The sequence below is a fragment of the Eulemur rufifrons genome, chromosome 23, assembly GCF_041146395.1.
Source record: "Eulemur rufifrons isolate Redbay chromosome 23, OSU_ERuf_1, whole genome shotgun sequence".
Taxonomy (NCBI): Eukaryota; Metazoa; Chordata; class Mammalia; order Primates; family Lemuridae; genus Eulemur; species Eulemur rufifrons.
The window spans coordinates 17,719,695-17,737,034 of NC_091005.1; the positions used below are offsets into that span (position 1 = coordinate 17,719,695).

Consider the following 17,340-nt stretch of genomic DNA (forward strand, 5'->3'; position numbering starts at 1 on the left):
TTACCATTTTTTCTTGTACTCTGATGAGCAGTTAGATCATTACTCTTTTGTGTGTGCAACTTCAGTTCAGAACATCTTGGTTTTGAAATGCAATAAGAACTATCAATAATTTTAAGAATCTTTTTGTTGTTACTGTTTTTTAGGACCAATGACACTGGATTGCTCTCTTATAAAGAACATCTGCCGGTAACTAAGATAGTGATTACAGACACAGGCCGACCACATTCAGAAGCAGCTTATAAACTGGGCCCTCTACTCTGCCGAGGAGACAGTAAGTGCTCCCAATGTGTTGTAGACATGTTTGAGAAAAGTACCGTCACTTAAGCACCATGTTTCTGTCATATAATAATTAACCAGGCTTTTATTGTGGAAACTCACAAGTAAGATCTGACATATTCTTTTAGTCAGTCAACAAATAAGTTCCTCTATGAAGTACAAAGCTATGATGGCAAACCCGGTTAAAACTCTGAGAGAAATAAACCAGTGGGTGTTGCGATGGATTAGTTCATATGTACTTTTCAGCATTCCTAAATTTCTACTTGCCATTATCAACCATAGGAAAGCCTCAATGCTATATAAAATTGTTCATAATTTCTGTGAATTTTGTACTGTTAGGCCACTGCAGGATTGGTCACTGGTACCTTATTTAGTTCGTTTGGTGAGGTCATGTCTTCTTGGATGTTCTCGATGCTTGTGGATGTTCATCGATGTCTGGGCATTGAAGAGTTTTGTATTTATTTTAATCTTCACAGTCTGGGCTTATTTGAACCATCCTTCTTCAGAAGGCTTTCCAGGTATTCAAAGGGAAGTGAGGGTTGTGATCTAAGTCTTTGGTCACAGCAGATGTATCAGCACTTGGGGGTGTCCCAAGCCCAGTAATGCTGTGACTGTTGCAGACTCCTGTGTGGACTTGGATAAGATGAGGGAGAATTCCCTGGATTACCAGGCAAAGTCTCTCACTCTCTTCCCTCACTCTCTGTGCTCAGCTGTTGGAGTTGGAAGAGGAGTGATGTGGGCACTTGCTCATGGCCACCATAGCTGGGACTGTGCCAGGTCACACCTGAAGCCAGCCTAGTCTCACCCAAAGCCCTGATGACTGTAGCCTGGCTACTTCTGATCAAAGCCGAAGGGCTCCTTAGTCAGCAGGTGGTGAATCCTGCCAGGACTGGTTCCTTCCTTTCAGAGTAGCATGTTTTCTTCTGGCCCGGGGTGGGTCTAGTAATGCCATCTAGGAACTAAGACCTGGACTTAAGGGTTTCGGGAGTCTGCTTGGTACTTTATTTTACTATGGCTGAGCTGACACCCAAGGTGCAACACCAAGTCCTCTAAACTGTTCCTTTTCCTTTCCCCAAGTGGAAGAAGATTGTCTCTGAGCTGCACTGCCTGGAGTTGGGGAGGGGTGATGCAGGAACTAGCTTGGGCCCCACCACTGGTGTCTCTCTGCGTCATGTGCACCCCAAGTCCACAGGCTCCGAGCCAGCACAGCTGCAGGAATTGCCCAAGGACTGTGGCCTTTGTGGGCTGACTGCTTTAACAATTTATTCCAGGCCCCAGACCACTTTTCGGCAGGTAGTGGTGGGGCTAGCTGGGTTTTAGGGTGAAGGATTTCCCTCTGGATGGGCTGCTCCAAATAGTCCCTCTGTGAGCACCAGCAGAATCGTGCCCTGTGCTGTGTTCCCCTGTGACAGGGCAGCCCTGAGTTCCAATGCAAAGTCCCACAATCACTTCACTGTCCCTCCCACAGGCACACAGATTCTCTTTCCACATGGCACGATTGTGCCTTACTGCCAGGGGATCGGGGAACAGTGGTGTAGGCAATGCAAAACTGTCTTTTCTGCCCTCTTCAGGGCCTCTTTCCTTTACATTATATTAAAACCAGGTACTTAGATCACTCACTTGATTTTTGGTTTTTCTGAAGGTGCCTCCTTGCATGTATAGTTGTTAAATTTGGTGTTTGTTCAGAGGGTCCATTGCTGGAGGTTTCTATTCTAAGAGCATCTTGCTCTGCCCCTTCTCCTCAATTTCAAATTTTAATCATTTTTTTTCAGTTGGGGGGTGTGTGTGTGTGTGTGTGTGTTTACTTTAAATCAATGGAACATGCTATTTTGTATATTCAATGTATTAATAATCTAGACCAGAATTTTATATATATATGTGTGAGTATGCTTATATATATATATATATATATATATGTTTTCAGCAAGGAATGAGCATATATATCCATTCATACATTCATAGATTGTTAACCTCTCTGAAAACAGGTTAAAGATAAATGCATTAATTATATATACTTTTAGCATTTCTAGAGCCTCAAATGGAAATAGAAGAAATATTTGTTTACACTGAAAGCATACCCTAAAATAAAATTTCATTCTAGGGGCCCAATAGAAGAAGAGAGAATCTGACAATTCAGTGGATTTATAGAGATACATAACAGAAGTTGCTTAGTTAAAAAGCAAAGATGATACTGGCTTATAAAAAATTATATATGCATTGTAAAAAACTGCCTGCCGTTATACCCACCATCTCTGATGTATATCATCTCCACTTCCTGTTCTGCCCATAAGCCTTACACAATCACGTGACGATGACATAGGATATTTCATGGAGAGAAAAATTACACACAAAGAAATGAGGTTGTAAACGCAGGATGCATCCAGGGAAGTGTAACGACTTTTCATGGCTGTGGTGAAGTTGCCATACACGTCACATGCACCTTTCACTGCTTGCTGTGATCTTAACCCTGCAGGGACCCAGGCTGGCTTTCTCTGTCTTCCTTATTCCCTTAGCCATAATCCCTGGGAATTGGTCCGCATTGACTGAGGTCACTACCAACTCTTTTCCTTAGGGTTTCTTTCTCCAAAACGTCCTGCCATCATCTTAAGCACACAACACGTCATTTTACTTAGAGCAGTGACTCTCCATCCCGGGTGATCTTGCTTCCCAGTGGACATTTGGCAATGTCCGGAGACATTTTTGGTTGTCACAGTTGTGGGGGGCAGGATGCTACTGACATCTAGGGAGGGAGGCCAGGGATGCTGCTAAACATCCTACAATACATGAAACGGCCCTCTACAACAAAGAATTATCTGGCCCAAAATGTCAATAGTGCTGAGGTTGAGAAACTAGAGCATTGAACCATTGTGATAAGGGGGATAGGGAGGAGGGCAGCAACATTAGCAATAAGAATTTACAGATAGTTGCAAGTTTAGAGACCTGTTAATTAATCTCTGACTTATTAATGAAATAGTAATTGGGTAATTGGTCTTCTTGCCTCCTAGGTCTATTTTTAGGGTTGAGGCTAATCCTCACATGACGTTGTAAAGACTATTTTCTGCATGAAGAGCTCTTTTTGATTTTCTCATTCAGAAGAGTAATGGCTTCAGAACAACAACTATCCCTTTTCCCTGTATGGGAAATTTATACTCCTGAAGGTGCAATGCTCAAGGCACTTCTATTTTCTTTCCAAGTGAGGAACACTGGGAAGATATGGGGCTTAAAGATATAGGATCATGCACAGTGGGCCTTATAAGCAGAGAAAAGGTATGCGAATGTTACTCTGAAGGCATCAGTACTGGGCATTGAACCATTTAAGGATGAGAAATAATTCTTAGGATTCAGTTGAAGGCCTGGAGATCAGTTATAACCAAAAAACAAAAACAAAAACCCAGTAAAGTGAGCTTTGAGGTAAAACAAGGAAAAATGATGAGGGCTTGAACTAGGCAATGGTTAGCATGGTGCTTCAAGAAGGGGATTAGCTGGAGGGGTAAGTTCAATATTGTTGAGATGTAAAGTTGAGAGTTAAAGGCTGGAGGATGGTCTCTACCTTTCTTATTTGTATAAAACCATTAGTGCTACCCATTGAGTTAATTGATTTAAAAATTTTCTATGAACAGAAAAATGAAAATGTGAGACTAAAAGAAAATAGTATTTTCATTTTCTCATACAAAGTAGAGATGTTGGAAATTTCATATCTAGCCATGTTTCCCAGGGGAGAAGACAAAAGTTTTGAGAAAGCAGCACAAGTAAAAAATGAGTATGAGACCTGTTGGCACCAGATATGAACTTACCCTTAATTAATTGATGTCTTTTTCAAAATTTTTATTTTAACTTTGTTTTTAACATGGGTGAGTCTGAAATTCCATGTTACTGCCACTATGATTGTCGATGTCAGAAGTCATAGGTAACATCATTGGGTGTTTTATCAAAAGTACAAAGGATATGAATGTTACAGCTGCCTTTGAAAGTTGTTCTGCAGTCATAAAACTTAGTAAATATTGTTATCCTTAATTAATTAGTTCACTTATGAACATGGAAATAAATCTTTTGGATGGATATGTGAGAAATAAGTAACAGAACTCAAGATCCTATTTATGATAAAAAGCTAACCAAACTAGGAACTAAAGAGAACTTCCTCAGTGGTATAAAGGGCATCTATGAAAATCTGATAGCTGATATCATACTGAATAGCTAAAGACTTAAATGCTTTCCCTCTAAGTTCAGGATCAAGGCAAGGAGGTCTGTTCTTACTGCTGTTCAACATTGTATGCATGGTCCTAGTACGTCATAAGTCAAGAAAAGGAATTCAAGGCAGGTAGATCAGAAAGGAAGATATAAATGTCTCTGTTTACAGATGGCAGGGTTTTCTAGGTAGAAAATCCCAAAGAATTTATTTTTAAAAAGTGAGTTTAGCAAGGTCATGGGATACAACATTAATATATGAAAGTAAATAATATTTCTATATGATAATAATGAAAAATTATAAATTAAAATTTTAAAAGTACCTTTTACAGTAGTGCCAACCATATGAAATACTTCAGTGTAAATATAGCAAAATTACACAAATTAGTGGGAAAACATTAAAGAAGAATTAAAAGAATATACTCGTGGTTTAAAGGCTTAATATTAAGATGTCGATTTTCTCTAAATCAATGTATAGGTTGAACACAATCCCAATCAAAACCCAGCAGCCTTTTTTTTTTTTTTTTTTGGTAGAAATTGGGAAGCTTATTCTAAAATGTGTATGGAAAAGCAAAGAAGATGGAATAGATAAAAAATATTTTGAAAAATAAAAACAAAGTTTGAGACATACTACCTGATTTTAACACTTCTTATATTATAAAACTACGGTTATTCAAGGTACTGTGGTATTGAGGTCAAGATAGACAGATGAATGGAAGAGAATAGAGCCCAGAAATAGACCCACATATACACGGTTGATCGACGTGTGACAGGACTGCCAACCCAACCCAAAGGTGAAAGGATAATTCTTTTTAAGAAACAGTGCTGGAACAATTAGAATCCATTTGGAAAAAAAGAAAAAGAAAAAAAATTTTAACTCATATTTCAAAATAGATGCAAAAATTAACTCAAGAGTAATCATGGACTTAAATGTAAAACCACAGACTATAAAACTTCTATAAGGAAATACAGGGCAAAATCTTAGTGACTGTGGATTGGGCATAGATATTTTAGTTACAGCACTAAAAGCATGATCCATAAAATAAAAAGTAAATAAATAAATTGGGTTTCGCTAAAATTAAAAACTTCTGTTTTTAAAGTGACACCATCAAGAAAATGAAAAGAAAAGCCATATACTGGGAGAAAATATTTTCAAAATACATGTCTTATAAAGACTAGTATCTAGAATATATAAAGAACTCTCTCAGAGCACAGTAATAAAAAAAAATCAATTAACAAGTGGGCAAAAGATTTGCACATATACTTCATCAGAGAAAATGTATGGATTTCAACCAAGCACACAGAAAGATCCTTACCATCTTGTTCATTAGGACAATGCAAAATAATACCTCAATGAGATACCAATATATAACTGTTAGAATGGCCATAATTTTTTAAAAAACTAATAATAATAACAAAAGAACTAACTGTAAAAGGGCTGGTGAGGATTCAGAGCAACTGGAACCCTCACACATTGCTGCTGCAAATGAAAAATGGTACACACCACTCTGGAAAATATTTTGACAGCTTCTTATAATGTTAAACACATATTTACCATATGACTCCATAGCCCCCCTCTTAGGATTTTATCCAAGGGAAATGAAAAACCTGTATGCAAAGGTTTATATTAGCTTTATTTATAGTCTTCTGAAACTGAAAACCTCCCAAATGTCCATCAACTAGTGAATGGGCACTCATTTCATTTTATCGTGGTGTACCCACAATACACAATGGAATACTACTGAACAATAAAAAGGAAGAGGCTATTGATAAATGCAACAACACACAAGAGTCTCATTTGCATTATACTAAGTGAAAGAAGTCAGACTCAAAAGGCTACATGCTTTGAATTATTCCATTTCTAAGATATTCTGGAAAAGCCAAAACTGTACGAACAGAAGATGGATCTTTGTAACAAGGGATTCCAGGTGAGAGGAATTTTTCAAAGGGCACAAGGAAACTTGTCGAGTGAAAGAAGTGTTCTGTATCTTGAGCATGGTGATGATTTTATGGCTTCATGCATTTGTCAAAATTCCTAGAGTTACACATAAAAATGGCTCAATATTACTCTAAGTAAATTATCAGAAATTATTCATATATTTTAATGAACAATAAGAAATTATTATGTATGACTCAATACATCTGAGTGAAAAACAAACCAAAAAAACCCCAAAACTAAATAGTAATATGAATAACTATGGTTGCTTAATTTGAAAATTCAAAATAAAAAAATACCAGAAGTAAGCTCATAAAACAGTAAAGGTTTCAGTAGTATGGATATTTTCCAGTTCTCCAGGACATTTCCAGAAGCATGCTGAATATGTTTCTAACTTATATGAACTTTAGAAACTTTAGAGAAAGGGTGAAAGGAAAGAATCAAGGGAAAACATCTGGGTTTACCAGTTATCAGAAAGGTTATTAGTAGGAGGGGTCACCCATATACTTTCCCATCTACTCGGTCTTCGAGGAGCAACGGGAACATCTTTATTTTATTTATTTATTTATTTTAATCTGCAAAAATTATTTTTTTATTTCTTCATACCATCAACAAACAGTTAAAATGAAACACTGTCTTTAAAGGATAGAATTACTATAACCTCAACAAATATCATGTATCTAGAAATCAGTCACACACACACCAAAAAAGTATATAAAGCCTTTATGGAGAATATTAAAAAGGCTGAAAAGGCATTAGCTTTTTTGGCCAATAATTAGCTTATAGTTAATACATATTGGACATAATGAAACCCTCCAAATTTTTCTTAAATTTAAACCATTATCACATACTCTTTCCCATTTTAGGTATGTTATCCAAGGACATTAAGTTCTCTGACTGTGTCATTAAATATATTTAAGTTTTTCTGCCCGGTATCTAAATTACAGACTGTCTCTGCTCTAAAAGCAACCACTAATATGGTATTAGTCATTCCTGTCTCTGTAAGATCAAAAGTCATCTAGACCAACAATTCCTCTTCTTTAGCATGCCTAAAAATTGCCTGGTGATAACACAGATTCCTGCACCTTATCCCGGAGATTCTGATTCAGGGGGTGTGGGAAGGAGTATTTCCAGCACATTCCCAGATGTGCTGCTGGTGGTCTGTGAACCACTCTGTGTAGCCTGCCCTATGCCAGTGTGGCTCACAGGATGGTGCCGGTGTGGAAATTCTGTTACCAGTCTACGATGAGGTTAGCACAGAAATTCAGATTATGTTTTCAGAATGATTTATGTGCTCTGGACAGAGTAATTTATGTCTATTGAACATAATAGTAATAAAAAATGGATTGGGAATGCTATAATATTTTGTATGCCTTTGTTTTTCTCATTCCATTTTTTCAGCAATTTATTTTTAATCGTATTTTTACAAAAGCATCAGTTCATGATAGGTTAGGGAGAAGAAAAGCAGGTCTTCTCTACAGGTAGTTTGAGAATCACATCCCTAGGTCAGCAGTTGCTTTGGTTCTGAAGTGGACCAGCGGTGCTGAGGTAGAGCCCAGAGCGTTCCAACTGCAGTTGCAGTATTTTCGGAACCAGTAACCGAGTTTCAGAATAGAAGTCCAGCATTGACACACAGGGTTAAGTGTGGTTTTTTTGAAATGCAGCAGAAAGACATCTACAGAGACCTTGTGTTACTTCTGTGGGTCTTGCCACACAAAGGAAATTTCTGGACCGTGATGGCATCCAGCACCAATTCCTCTACACACACTCTCCTTTATCTGCAAAGTCATCCTACTTCTTTTACTGAACACTTCCACACTCAGAATAAAACCCTCCCACCACGAAGCCTTAGAGAGATTTCTAGAGGACATGTCCTTCCTCATTCTCAAAAAATGTTGAACATATTACAAACATATATTTCTCATACTGGCTTTTAATCATTTTTGAGCCTCTCAAGAGCAGGGTCCATTGATCATTTATTCTTGTGTTCCTGGTACCTAGTATTTTGCCTATTACATAAATGATAATCAGTAAATAGCAGTCTATCAAAGAATGAGAATGATTCATTATATGCACGTGAAGAAACCTATAACTTGTGTATTATCGGTAAGAGACATAATTAAGTTTTTGATTGTGTAAGCAATTAAATGAGCAAATGTATACTTTTGATGAAAGGAGTTTAGACTGTATTGAAAGATTGATTCTGATTTTAAAAAGCACACAGTGCAAAGGGCATCTAGTTCCACCTGAGCCATTTCTCATCAATATACCATAGCTTGTGGCAGTGAAAGTACCTTCAAATAAGAATATAATTTTACTTAATCTGAAAACCTTTTGCTTTTCACTCTTTCAATAATATGGTGCCTTTATTAAACTGAAACGCTTTCTACTTCTTGAAAAAAGATTATTTTATGGCCCATTTAGCCTTTTTTTTTGTTCATTTTAAAAAAACCTTCATTACTGGCAGATAATTGTTATTCAAAAAACTTCATAAATGTAAGGGAACAAAAATTCTTTCTAATGCTTTCAAGAAATTTTCATTTTGGAACTGGGAACCTTGATAATTCTCAGGACCATGCTATCCTTTTGTGACTATTTTATACATAGATATACCTTTAATTCATTATTTTAAATAATAAATATTCATGATTTAATTGATACAGAATGACAATTTTTTTAAGCTATACAGAAATCTCAAAAGAAATGAGTATAAAAATCACCAAGAATCACACAACTCAGGAATGATGATTAACGTCAGGTGAGTATCATTCCAGATGTTGCCAGATATCTCTAGTGCAGTGTTTCCCAGCCTCAGCGTTCTTGACATTTGGGCTAGACAATTCCTTATTATGGTTAGGGGTTGTCCTGTGCCTTGTACAAGCTAAATAGTTCCCTGGTTACCACCCACTAGATGCCAGCAGCACCCTTCCTCCAGTTGTGACAACCAAAAATGTCTCCAAACATTGCCAAATGACCCCTGGTGCAGAATTGGCCCAGGTGGAGAATCACTGCTTTAGACAAAAAAATAAAAAAAGACATTGAGAAATAAATGTTAAAAGTTTATTAATTGAAATTGAGAAAGAAAAAACCAAATTACAGCCAAAGGAATTGCTTTATATTATTTATATATTCAACTTGAGTGATCCTATTAAACTTAAAAAAGATTATGAGAATTTTAAAAGATTATGGTAGGCCGGGCACGGTGGCTCACGCCTGTAATCCTAGCACTCTGGGAGGCCGAGGCGGGTGGATAGCTCAAGGTCAGGAGTTCGAGACCAGCCTGAGCAAGAGCGAGACCCCATCTCTGCTAAAAATAGAAAGAAATGATTTGGACAGCTAAAAATATATATAGAAAAAATTAGCCGGGCATGGTGGCGCATGCCTATAGTCCCAGCTACCCGGGAGGCTGAGGCAATAGGATTGCTTAAGCCCAGGAGTATGAGGTTGCTGTGAGCTAGGCTGATGCCACAGCACTCTAGCCCCGGCAACTAAGCGAGACTCTGTCTCAAAAAAAAAAAAAAAAAAAAAAAAAAAAAAAGATTATGGTCACTAAGTTTCATATTAAATTAATTTTTAAATTTTAGACAGTATTTATCTACCCTTAAAAATGGGAAAATTAGCATTCACTAGTTCTCTTCTTTTTTCTCCTCCTCCTAATTTTTGCTAGTTATGCTGTTATTTATATACTTTTTTCATTTTTAGGTGCTAACCACAGTCCTATGATTACAGTGTCTGTTCTTTAATGTTTTTGATTTTGACTTATTTCTTCTTAGATTTTATTGTCAAGTAGTTGATGTTTTCCCTTTTGTTTGACCTCTTATGAATGCAGAAAGATTCATTAGGGTTGCATTTTCTGGTTTTGTTTGTGCTTGAGAGTATTTGTTGCCTAAGGATTCTAAAATAAACTTGTCTGGTTTAACTTTATGTTTTTGTTTTCTGGTAACAGCTTTATTAAGATGTAATTCATCCCCCTACAATTCACCCTTTTAAGGTGTACAACTTAATCCTATTTTAGTATATTTAATCATTTCAGTATACTACACAGAGTTGATCCACTAACACCACAATCAGTTTGAGAACACTTTCATTACCCCCAAGATAAACCTGTTCCCATTTAGCGGACACTCCCCATTTCACCTCCATCTCCATCCCAGTCCTAAGCAACCACCAGTCTACTTTTTATCTCTACAGACTTCTTTATTCTGGATATTTCTTATAGATGAAAAGACAAAATATGTGATCTTTTGTGACTGGTTTATTTAGCGTAATATTGCCAAGGTTTATCCATATTGTATAATGTATCAGTACTTTATTCCTGTTCACGGCCAAATCATATTCTATTATATGGCTATACCATGTTTTGTTTATCCATTTGTCAGTTGATGGACATTCGAGCTGGTTCACATTTTTGTATATTATGAATAAGGCTGCAATGAACATTAATGTATAAGTTCTTTGTGGACATAGGTTTTCATTTCCCTTGCATACATATCTAGGAGTGAAATTTCTGGGTTACATGGTAACCCTATGTTAGCCTCTTTAGGAACTGGTGTAACATTTTCGTGTGATGCTTTGTGACTTTCACCAGTTTGTGCATATTATCCCATTCTCATCTGTGCTGGGGGATGCAGTCATCTTCTCTTCTACAAGCATTTCAATATCCCTTTTTGCTTGACTATATTTCAGTATGAAGTATGTTTTGTTTTTGAAATTTTTCCCCAAAAGGGCTCTTGTGTGCTGTATTTTCAGAGTTCTTTCAAACTTGAACATCCCTACCTGTTGCCTTAACACTTAAAAAACAATCTAGGCTTGATCCATTTTTCTGTCCCTCAGAAATGTGTGGACAGTGTTCCTTTATTTTCTGGCATTGAATATTGTGAAGAAACACGAGGCCAAATTGGTTTTTCTACCTTGTAGGTGATTTGCTTTTTTTTCTCTCTGAATACTTGAAGGAATAATTATCCTTAAAGGTCAGTAATTTAACAAGAATGTGTCTGAGTGTTGTGCATGTGGTATTAATTTTTCCTGAAATAACTGTGATATGGTAAAAAGGTATATATACATTTTAGAAGTTGTTAAAAAAGTTGTTGCAAGTGTGGTCTAAATTTGTGCTCTTAGTCTGCTAATCTGAACAAGGAAGTATTTTTAACTCTTTGGCATTTGAATTTTTCAACCCATTTAATTAAATGTATTTATTCTCAGTTAATTCATTGTGTTGAAATTTTATGTTTAGTCAAAGTACCCCTAAAACCATAGTTAGAAATGATGGCTCTAAGTTTCTTGTTCGAAGAAATTCTTGAGTCACTGAAATTAGTTTCTTCATTTTGTCTGCATCGACTAGTACAGCTGTCTGAGAAATCACAGCTGCCCAGAATGCATTAAATAATCAAAGGTGCATGTAGGCAGTAAATAACTTTGCAGAAGTTAGACACTTTGACTGGAAAAAGATATTGACTAGTGATTTGGTTAATTTCTCTTCCATTTGACAGAGTTCTCTTCCATTTGGCAGACGACATATAAACCATTATTAAAAGTGAGGATCAATCCCATTTCAACAGATAATATAATTTTGTTAGCTCTGCTATGCCTAATAGTCCTCCACCATTAGAAAATTCTTTTTATTTTAATTTTTATATTTTATTTATCTTATTGGATTTCCTTTCTTTAATTTTCCCAAAAATTTCACCTTTTTATCCCTTCCTTCTCTTCCTTCTTTTCTTCTTCCTCCTCTCTCAAGTCTGCTTTTTCCCTTTGCCTCCCTCTTTCCACTTGTTTGACAAAGAATTTGAGTGGATTTAATGGGATTTACATAATATAACCAAGCTAGAATTACTCTAAACTTTCTGATGGCTGCCATAGCAAAGGAAATCTTATAATTTTATTCAACAAATATTGATTTATCTTCTATATTGAATTGTATGAGGCCTTTCCCACACTCCCAGAGCAAGAGAGCAAGAGAGCAATGAACAAAATATACCAAAATGTCTGTATTCTTGGAGCTTACATTCTCTTGAAGAGAGATATAAAATAAACAAGTAAAATACATGATATGGTACATACTGGTAAGGACTGTGAAGAAAATAAAGTTAAAGCAGGTGTGGGGCAATTTTAAATGGGATGGTCATTAACGGCTTACTAAGAAGGTGGCATTTGAATAAAGATCTGAAGGAAATAAGGGAATCAGACATGTGTATCCCTCTGAAAGGGCACTCTAGACAGAAGGAAAAGCCCGAGTAACCACACAGAAATGAGAAGGTAGCTGGTGTGTTCATGGAACAGCCAAACTTCAGAGTGTTTGCAGCAGAGTGACCAAGGGCCAGAGTGGTAGAGGTCAGGGAGAAATGTGGTGGTCAGATCTTGAAGGATTTTGAAAAGTCTTTATTTTTTAACTGGAATGAAATTGGAGAACATTGGGGAATTTTGAGTTGAGAGGTGGTATGATCTAATTTATGGTTTAATGAGATTGAACAGAAAGGTCAAAGCAAGGAGACCATTTAGGAGACTACAACACTGTCACAGCTGAGAGATTATGGTAGCTTGGACCGTGGGGGCAATGGGGAGAGTTGTGGTATGGATAGAGTTTAGAAGAAGAACCGATGAAATTTGCTGATGAATTGATGTAGGTTGCAAAAGGAAGAGTTAAGAATGACACCAAAGTGTTTGGTCTAATAACCAATTAGAGGGATAGACTTGGCATTAAATTGAGATGGGGAAGATTGCTGCTCTAGAAGTCATAGAGAAATATAAGGAATTTGGTTTGGGGGTATATTAAAGTTTGTGATGCCATTAAACACCCAAGCAGAGATGTGGAGGTGTCCGTTTGAGAGTTCTAGGCTTGAGATATATATTTATAAGTCATTAGTGTATTTCAAGCCACAAGACAGACCAGCAGGAGTTACTGTGGATGGATAAGTGTAATAACACGGTCTTGGGATGTTCCCACACTGAGAAGTTGAGGAGATGAAAAGGAGGAAAAAAGAAGATTGAGAATATACTACCTGTGAGAAAAGCAAGACAGTATGTATCCTGGATTTCAAGTGAAGAAAATGTTCCAAGGAGGAGAGATCTATCAACTTCATTAAATATTGTGGCTAGCTTAAGTAAGATGAGACTGAGAACTGATAATTGGTTTTAGCGATGTGTAGGTCGTTAGTGACCTTGGCAACAGCCTGTTTTTGGCAAGTGTTCAGGGACAAAAGCCTGAAATATTTCGAGAAATAGTGGGAAGAGAAAAAAAATGGAGAAATGTAATGGTAAGTGAAGAAGGGAGTAGGATCACAACAGGGGGATTTCTAAGATGGGAGAATTAATAGCATGTTTGTGTTGTTAGGAGAGAACCAGCAGACAGATTCTTAGGGTGGGGACGGTTGATCCAGTGTAACAGGAGAGAATGCAGGTCATGTGTGCAGGTGCAGGAAGGTGAGTAGGTGTGGTGGTGGGTGCTTGCAGAAAGTCTCTTCTGCCACCTTCTCTTTTCTTAAAGTCACTAGGGAAGCTGAAGAATAGAGATGGGTTGTTATATGTTTAGGGAAAGGGAGGGTATGAAAAATGCTCTAAAAGCATGCGGTAGTGAAAACATTAGGGAAATACAGTGTATTGCAGAGTAATATGTAGTGCTTACATTTGGCATTATATTATATCTAATATGTTCTGACATATGGTGTTCTTTAAAACCCAATATTTATACCCCATCACATCTAAGGATTTGTAATTAAGTCCTATATGCAGGAATCATTGGACAGTAAGTATATTATGAATAATTTGCTAGTTTTTATTTTTAATTATTATAATCTAATGAAATGTTTTATCTAATTAATTAATATAAAATGGTAATCTCCAGGCATGGAAAAAATTCAGTGTGCCAAGTTGCAAATGGGCTACAATGGGCTACTGTATAGATATGCCTACTTAAAAACAGTAATGTCTGTATGATAAAATCTGTAAGTATACAGATACAGAAAGATATTAAGAGCTCTATAGTCAATTGCAGTGTTAAAAATATATTTCAAAAAGACAATAATCTGAACATCAAGTTACTTTTTACTTTAGCCATATAATTAAAAGAGTCACACTTTTATTAGTATATGGTTAGTTAAAATCTCAATTCTAATTGAGCACTTATTTATTTTGTTTTGCTCAAACGACAATGACTCTTTCATTTTGTTTAAATAATTAAATTTAGTCAAAACTGATCTACTGTTGGTTGCTCCTCTCTCCAGATGGATAACTGGACTCAAATTTTATCGCATGATTATGTGTGTTAATGGAGGGACTCAATCTTGGCTAGACCAGATTCTCGAATTCATAATGTGTTCTCCTGTGTATATTAAACTATTGCTATTTGTTAGTTCAAAATAGGCTGCTTCAAATAAAATAGGGATGTCGTACTTGGAAGGATCTCTCTTCTGGTACCAAAATCAACTCAGCACCCCTTTCAACTTTACTCTGATCTTCATAGGAATGACAGGCAGAAGGCAATGGCAAACTTATGTAAACTTCACTCACCTCATTTGCTTCTTTTATATATCCTCTTACGCCTAGACTGAAAGTAATTGGATGCTTGCTCTCCAATTCTATTCTTCCAGTTTCTTCTAAAATAAGATTATGTGTGTGTTTGTATCTTTAAATAATTGAACTATATACATACATGTCTATGCCTTTGCTATTAATAGCAAAAGAGTTTTGCACGAAACTAATATAAGAATGACAAGAAATATCTTCTTCAGAGATTTTTTTGTGAAAGCTTTTGATTATAAAAATGATTTTTATTCTGCATAAGAGGAATTCTCACTTGCTATTTGCCACACCAACCTTACTGAGTGTGTGCGGGCAGGGGTAGGGAGGTTATTTACTCTATGAAAATGTCCATCAGCATCTTTGTTCTTTCTTTATACCAATATGCAAACCACAAACTGTAATTATCTCCAGCCAGATTTCATGTTCTTCATTTTTATTTGCTTATATTGGTTCCTATTGAGGTTCATAAATAGTTGAAAACAATAATGGACATGCTAAAAAGAGGAACCAGTGAATTATAAAACCAATACATAGGCTATTGCTTTCTGATAATGTAACTATAATTAAATCTTAGAATTTTATTTCTGTTAAAATATATATTTTCCAGCTCATTTTTTAATGATTCATAAACGGATAGAAGATGCATTTGGACTACTGAACTATTTTTTACATCAGCATGTCAACATTTAAAAAATTTTACTTTTAAGAAAGGGTTCATTGGAAGTTTATATGCATTTTGATCTAGGGCTAGGAAATCTAACTTTAGAAATCTGAAGACATCTTAGACTTGGCATCAAAACCATGATCCATAAAGGCAAAAATCAATAAATTGGAGTTCATCAAAATTAAATTTTACTCTGTGAAAAGTTCCATGAACAAGATGAAAAGACAAGCTCCAGACTGGTTAAAAATAGTTGCAAACCACATATCTGACAGAGGACTAGTCTCTAAAATATATAAAGCATCCTCAAAAGTCAGCAGTAAAAGAAGAAAAAAAAGGAAACAAAAGGAAACAATCCAATTAAAATACGAGTGTTATGAACTGAATTATTTTCCCCCAAAATTTATATGTTGAAGCCATAACCCCAATGTGATTGTATTTGGAGATAGGGCCTTTAAAAAGGTAATTAAAGTTAAATGAGGTCATGGAGTGGGGCCCTAATTCAATAGAACTGGTGTCCTTATAAGACTGGAAGGAGACACCAGAGATCATTCTGTCTGTGCTTGCACAGAGGAACGACCAGATGAGGTTACAGCAAGAAGGCAGCCATCTACAAGCCAGGAGGAGGGGTCTCCCAAGCCGCCCTGCTAGCGCCTTGATCTTGGACCTTCAGCCACCAGAACTGTGAGAAAATAAATGTCTGCTTTTTTTTTTTTAAGATGCCTGGCCTGTGGTATTTTGTTGTGGCAGCCAGAGCAAACTAACACAATAGGCAAAAAACATGAGGTTTCACCAAAGAAGGTGCACAGATTGCACGTGAGCACATGACATGATACTCAGCACCATTGACCACTAGGCAAATGCATAGCAAATCCACACTGTGGTATCACTACACAGCTTTCAGAATGGCTAAAATTAAAAAAAAAAAAAAAAAAAAAAATATATATATATATATATATATATATATATATATAAAACAACACATTCTCTAGGATGTGGAGAAACCAGATTGCTCATATGTTTCTGGTGGGAATGTAAAATGTTGCAGCCATTCTGGAAAACACCTTAGCAGTTCCTAACAAAACAAAGCATGCAACTCTCATACAACCTAGTGATTGTCTTCCTGGGCATTTATCCCAACGTACTGAAAACATATGTTCACACAAAAACTTGTATATGAATATTCATAGACACTTTATTTGTAATAACTGAATCCTGGAAACCACTCAGATGTCCTTCCACAGGTGAGTGGTTACATAAATTGTGATACATCCACACCATGGAATACTCAGCAATAAAAAGAAATGAACTATTGATACACGAAGCAATGTGGGTGAGTCTTTAAAGGGTAATCCTGAATGAGAGAAAAAAAAAAAATCTCAAAAGGCTCTATGCTGTATCCCTTTATTTGCAGAACATTCTTGAAATGATAAAATTATAGAAATGAGAACTGATTAATGGTTGTCAAGGGATTAGAGAGAGGGTGGGGAGGGAGGGAAAAGGGTGTCACTACGAAAGGGAAGCATGAAAAATACTATGGTGATAGAAATATTCTGCATCTTGTCATCAATGTCAACATCCTGGTTTGGACACTCTACTGTAGTTTTGCAAGATACTACCAGTGGGGGGAACTAGGTAAAGGGTACGCAATATCTTTCTGTTCTGTATTATTTCTTACAACTGCATGAGAATCTACAAGGATCTTAAAATAATAATTTTAATTAAATAAATCTATATCTCTAGTTTATTGTTTAATGATTTGTTA

At 36.2% G+C, this 17,340-nt stretch overlaps 1 protein-coding gene across 8 annotated transcripts in view; it reads left to right on the forward strand.

Annotated features, from left to right (window-relative positions):
• The window catches only part of CNTNAP4 (contactin associated protein family member 4), a 237,728-nt gene that overhangs the window by 180,677 nt on the left and 39,711 nt on the right, over positions 1–17,340 (forward strand). For all 8 annotated transcript variants that reach the window (XM_069456618.1, XM_069456620.1, XM_069456623.1 and 5 more), the window contains one exon: positions 144–271. In XM_069456618.1, the coding sequence (XP_069312719.1) occupies positions 144–271 (128 nt within the window). The remainder of the gene's footprint in view (positions 1–143; positions 272–17,340) is intronic.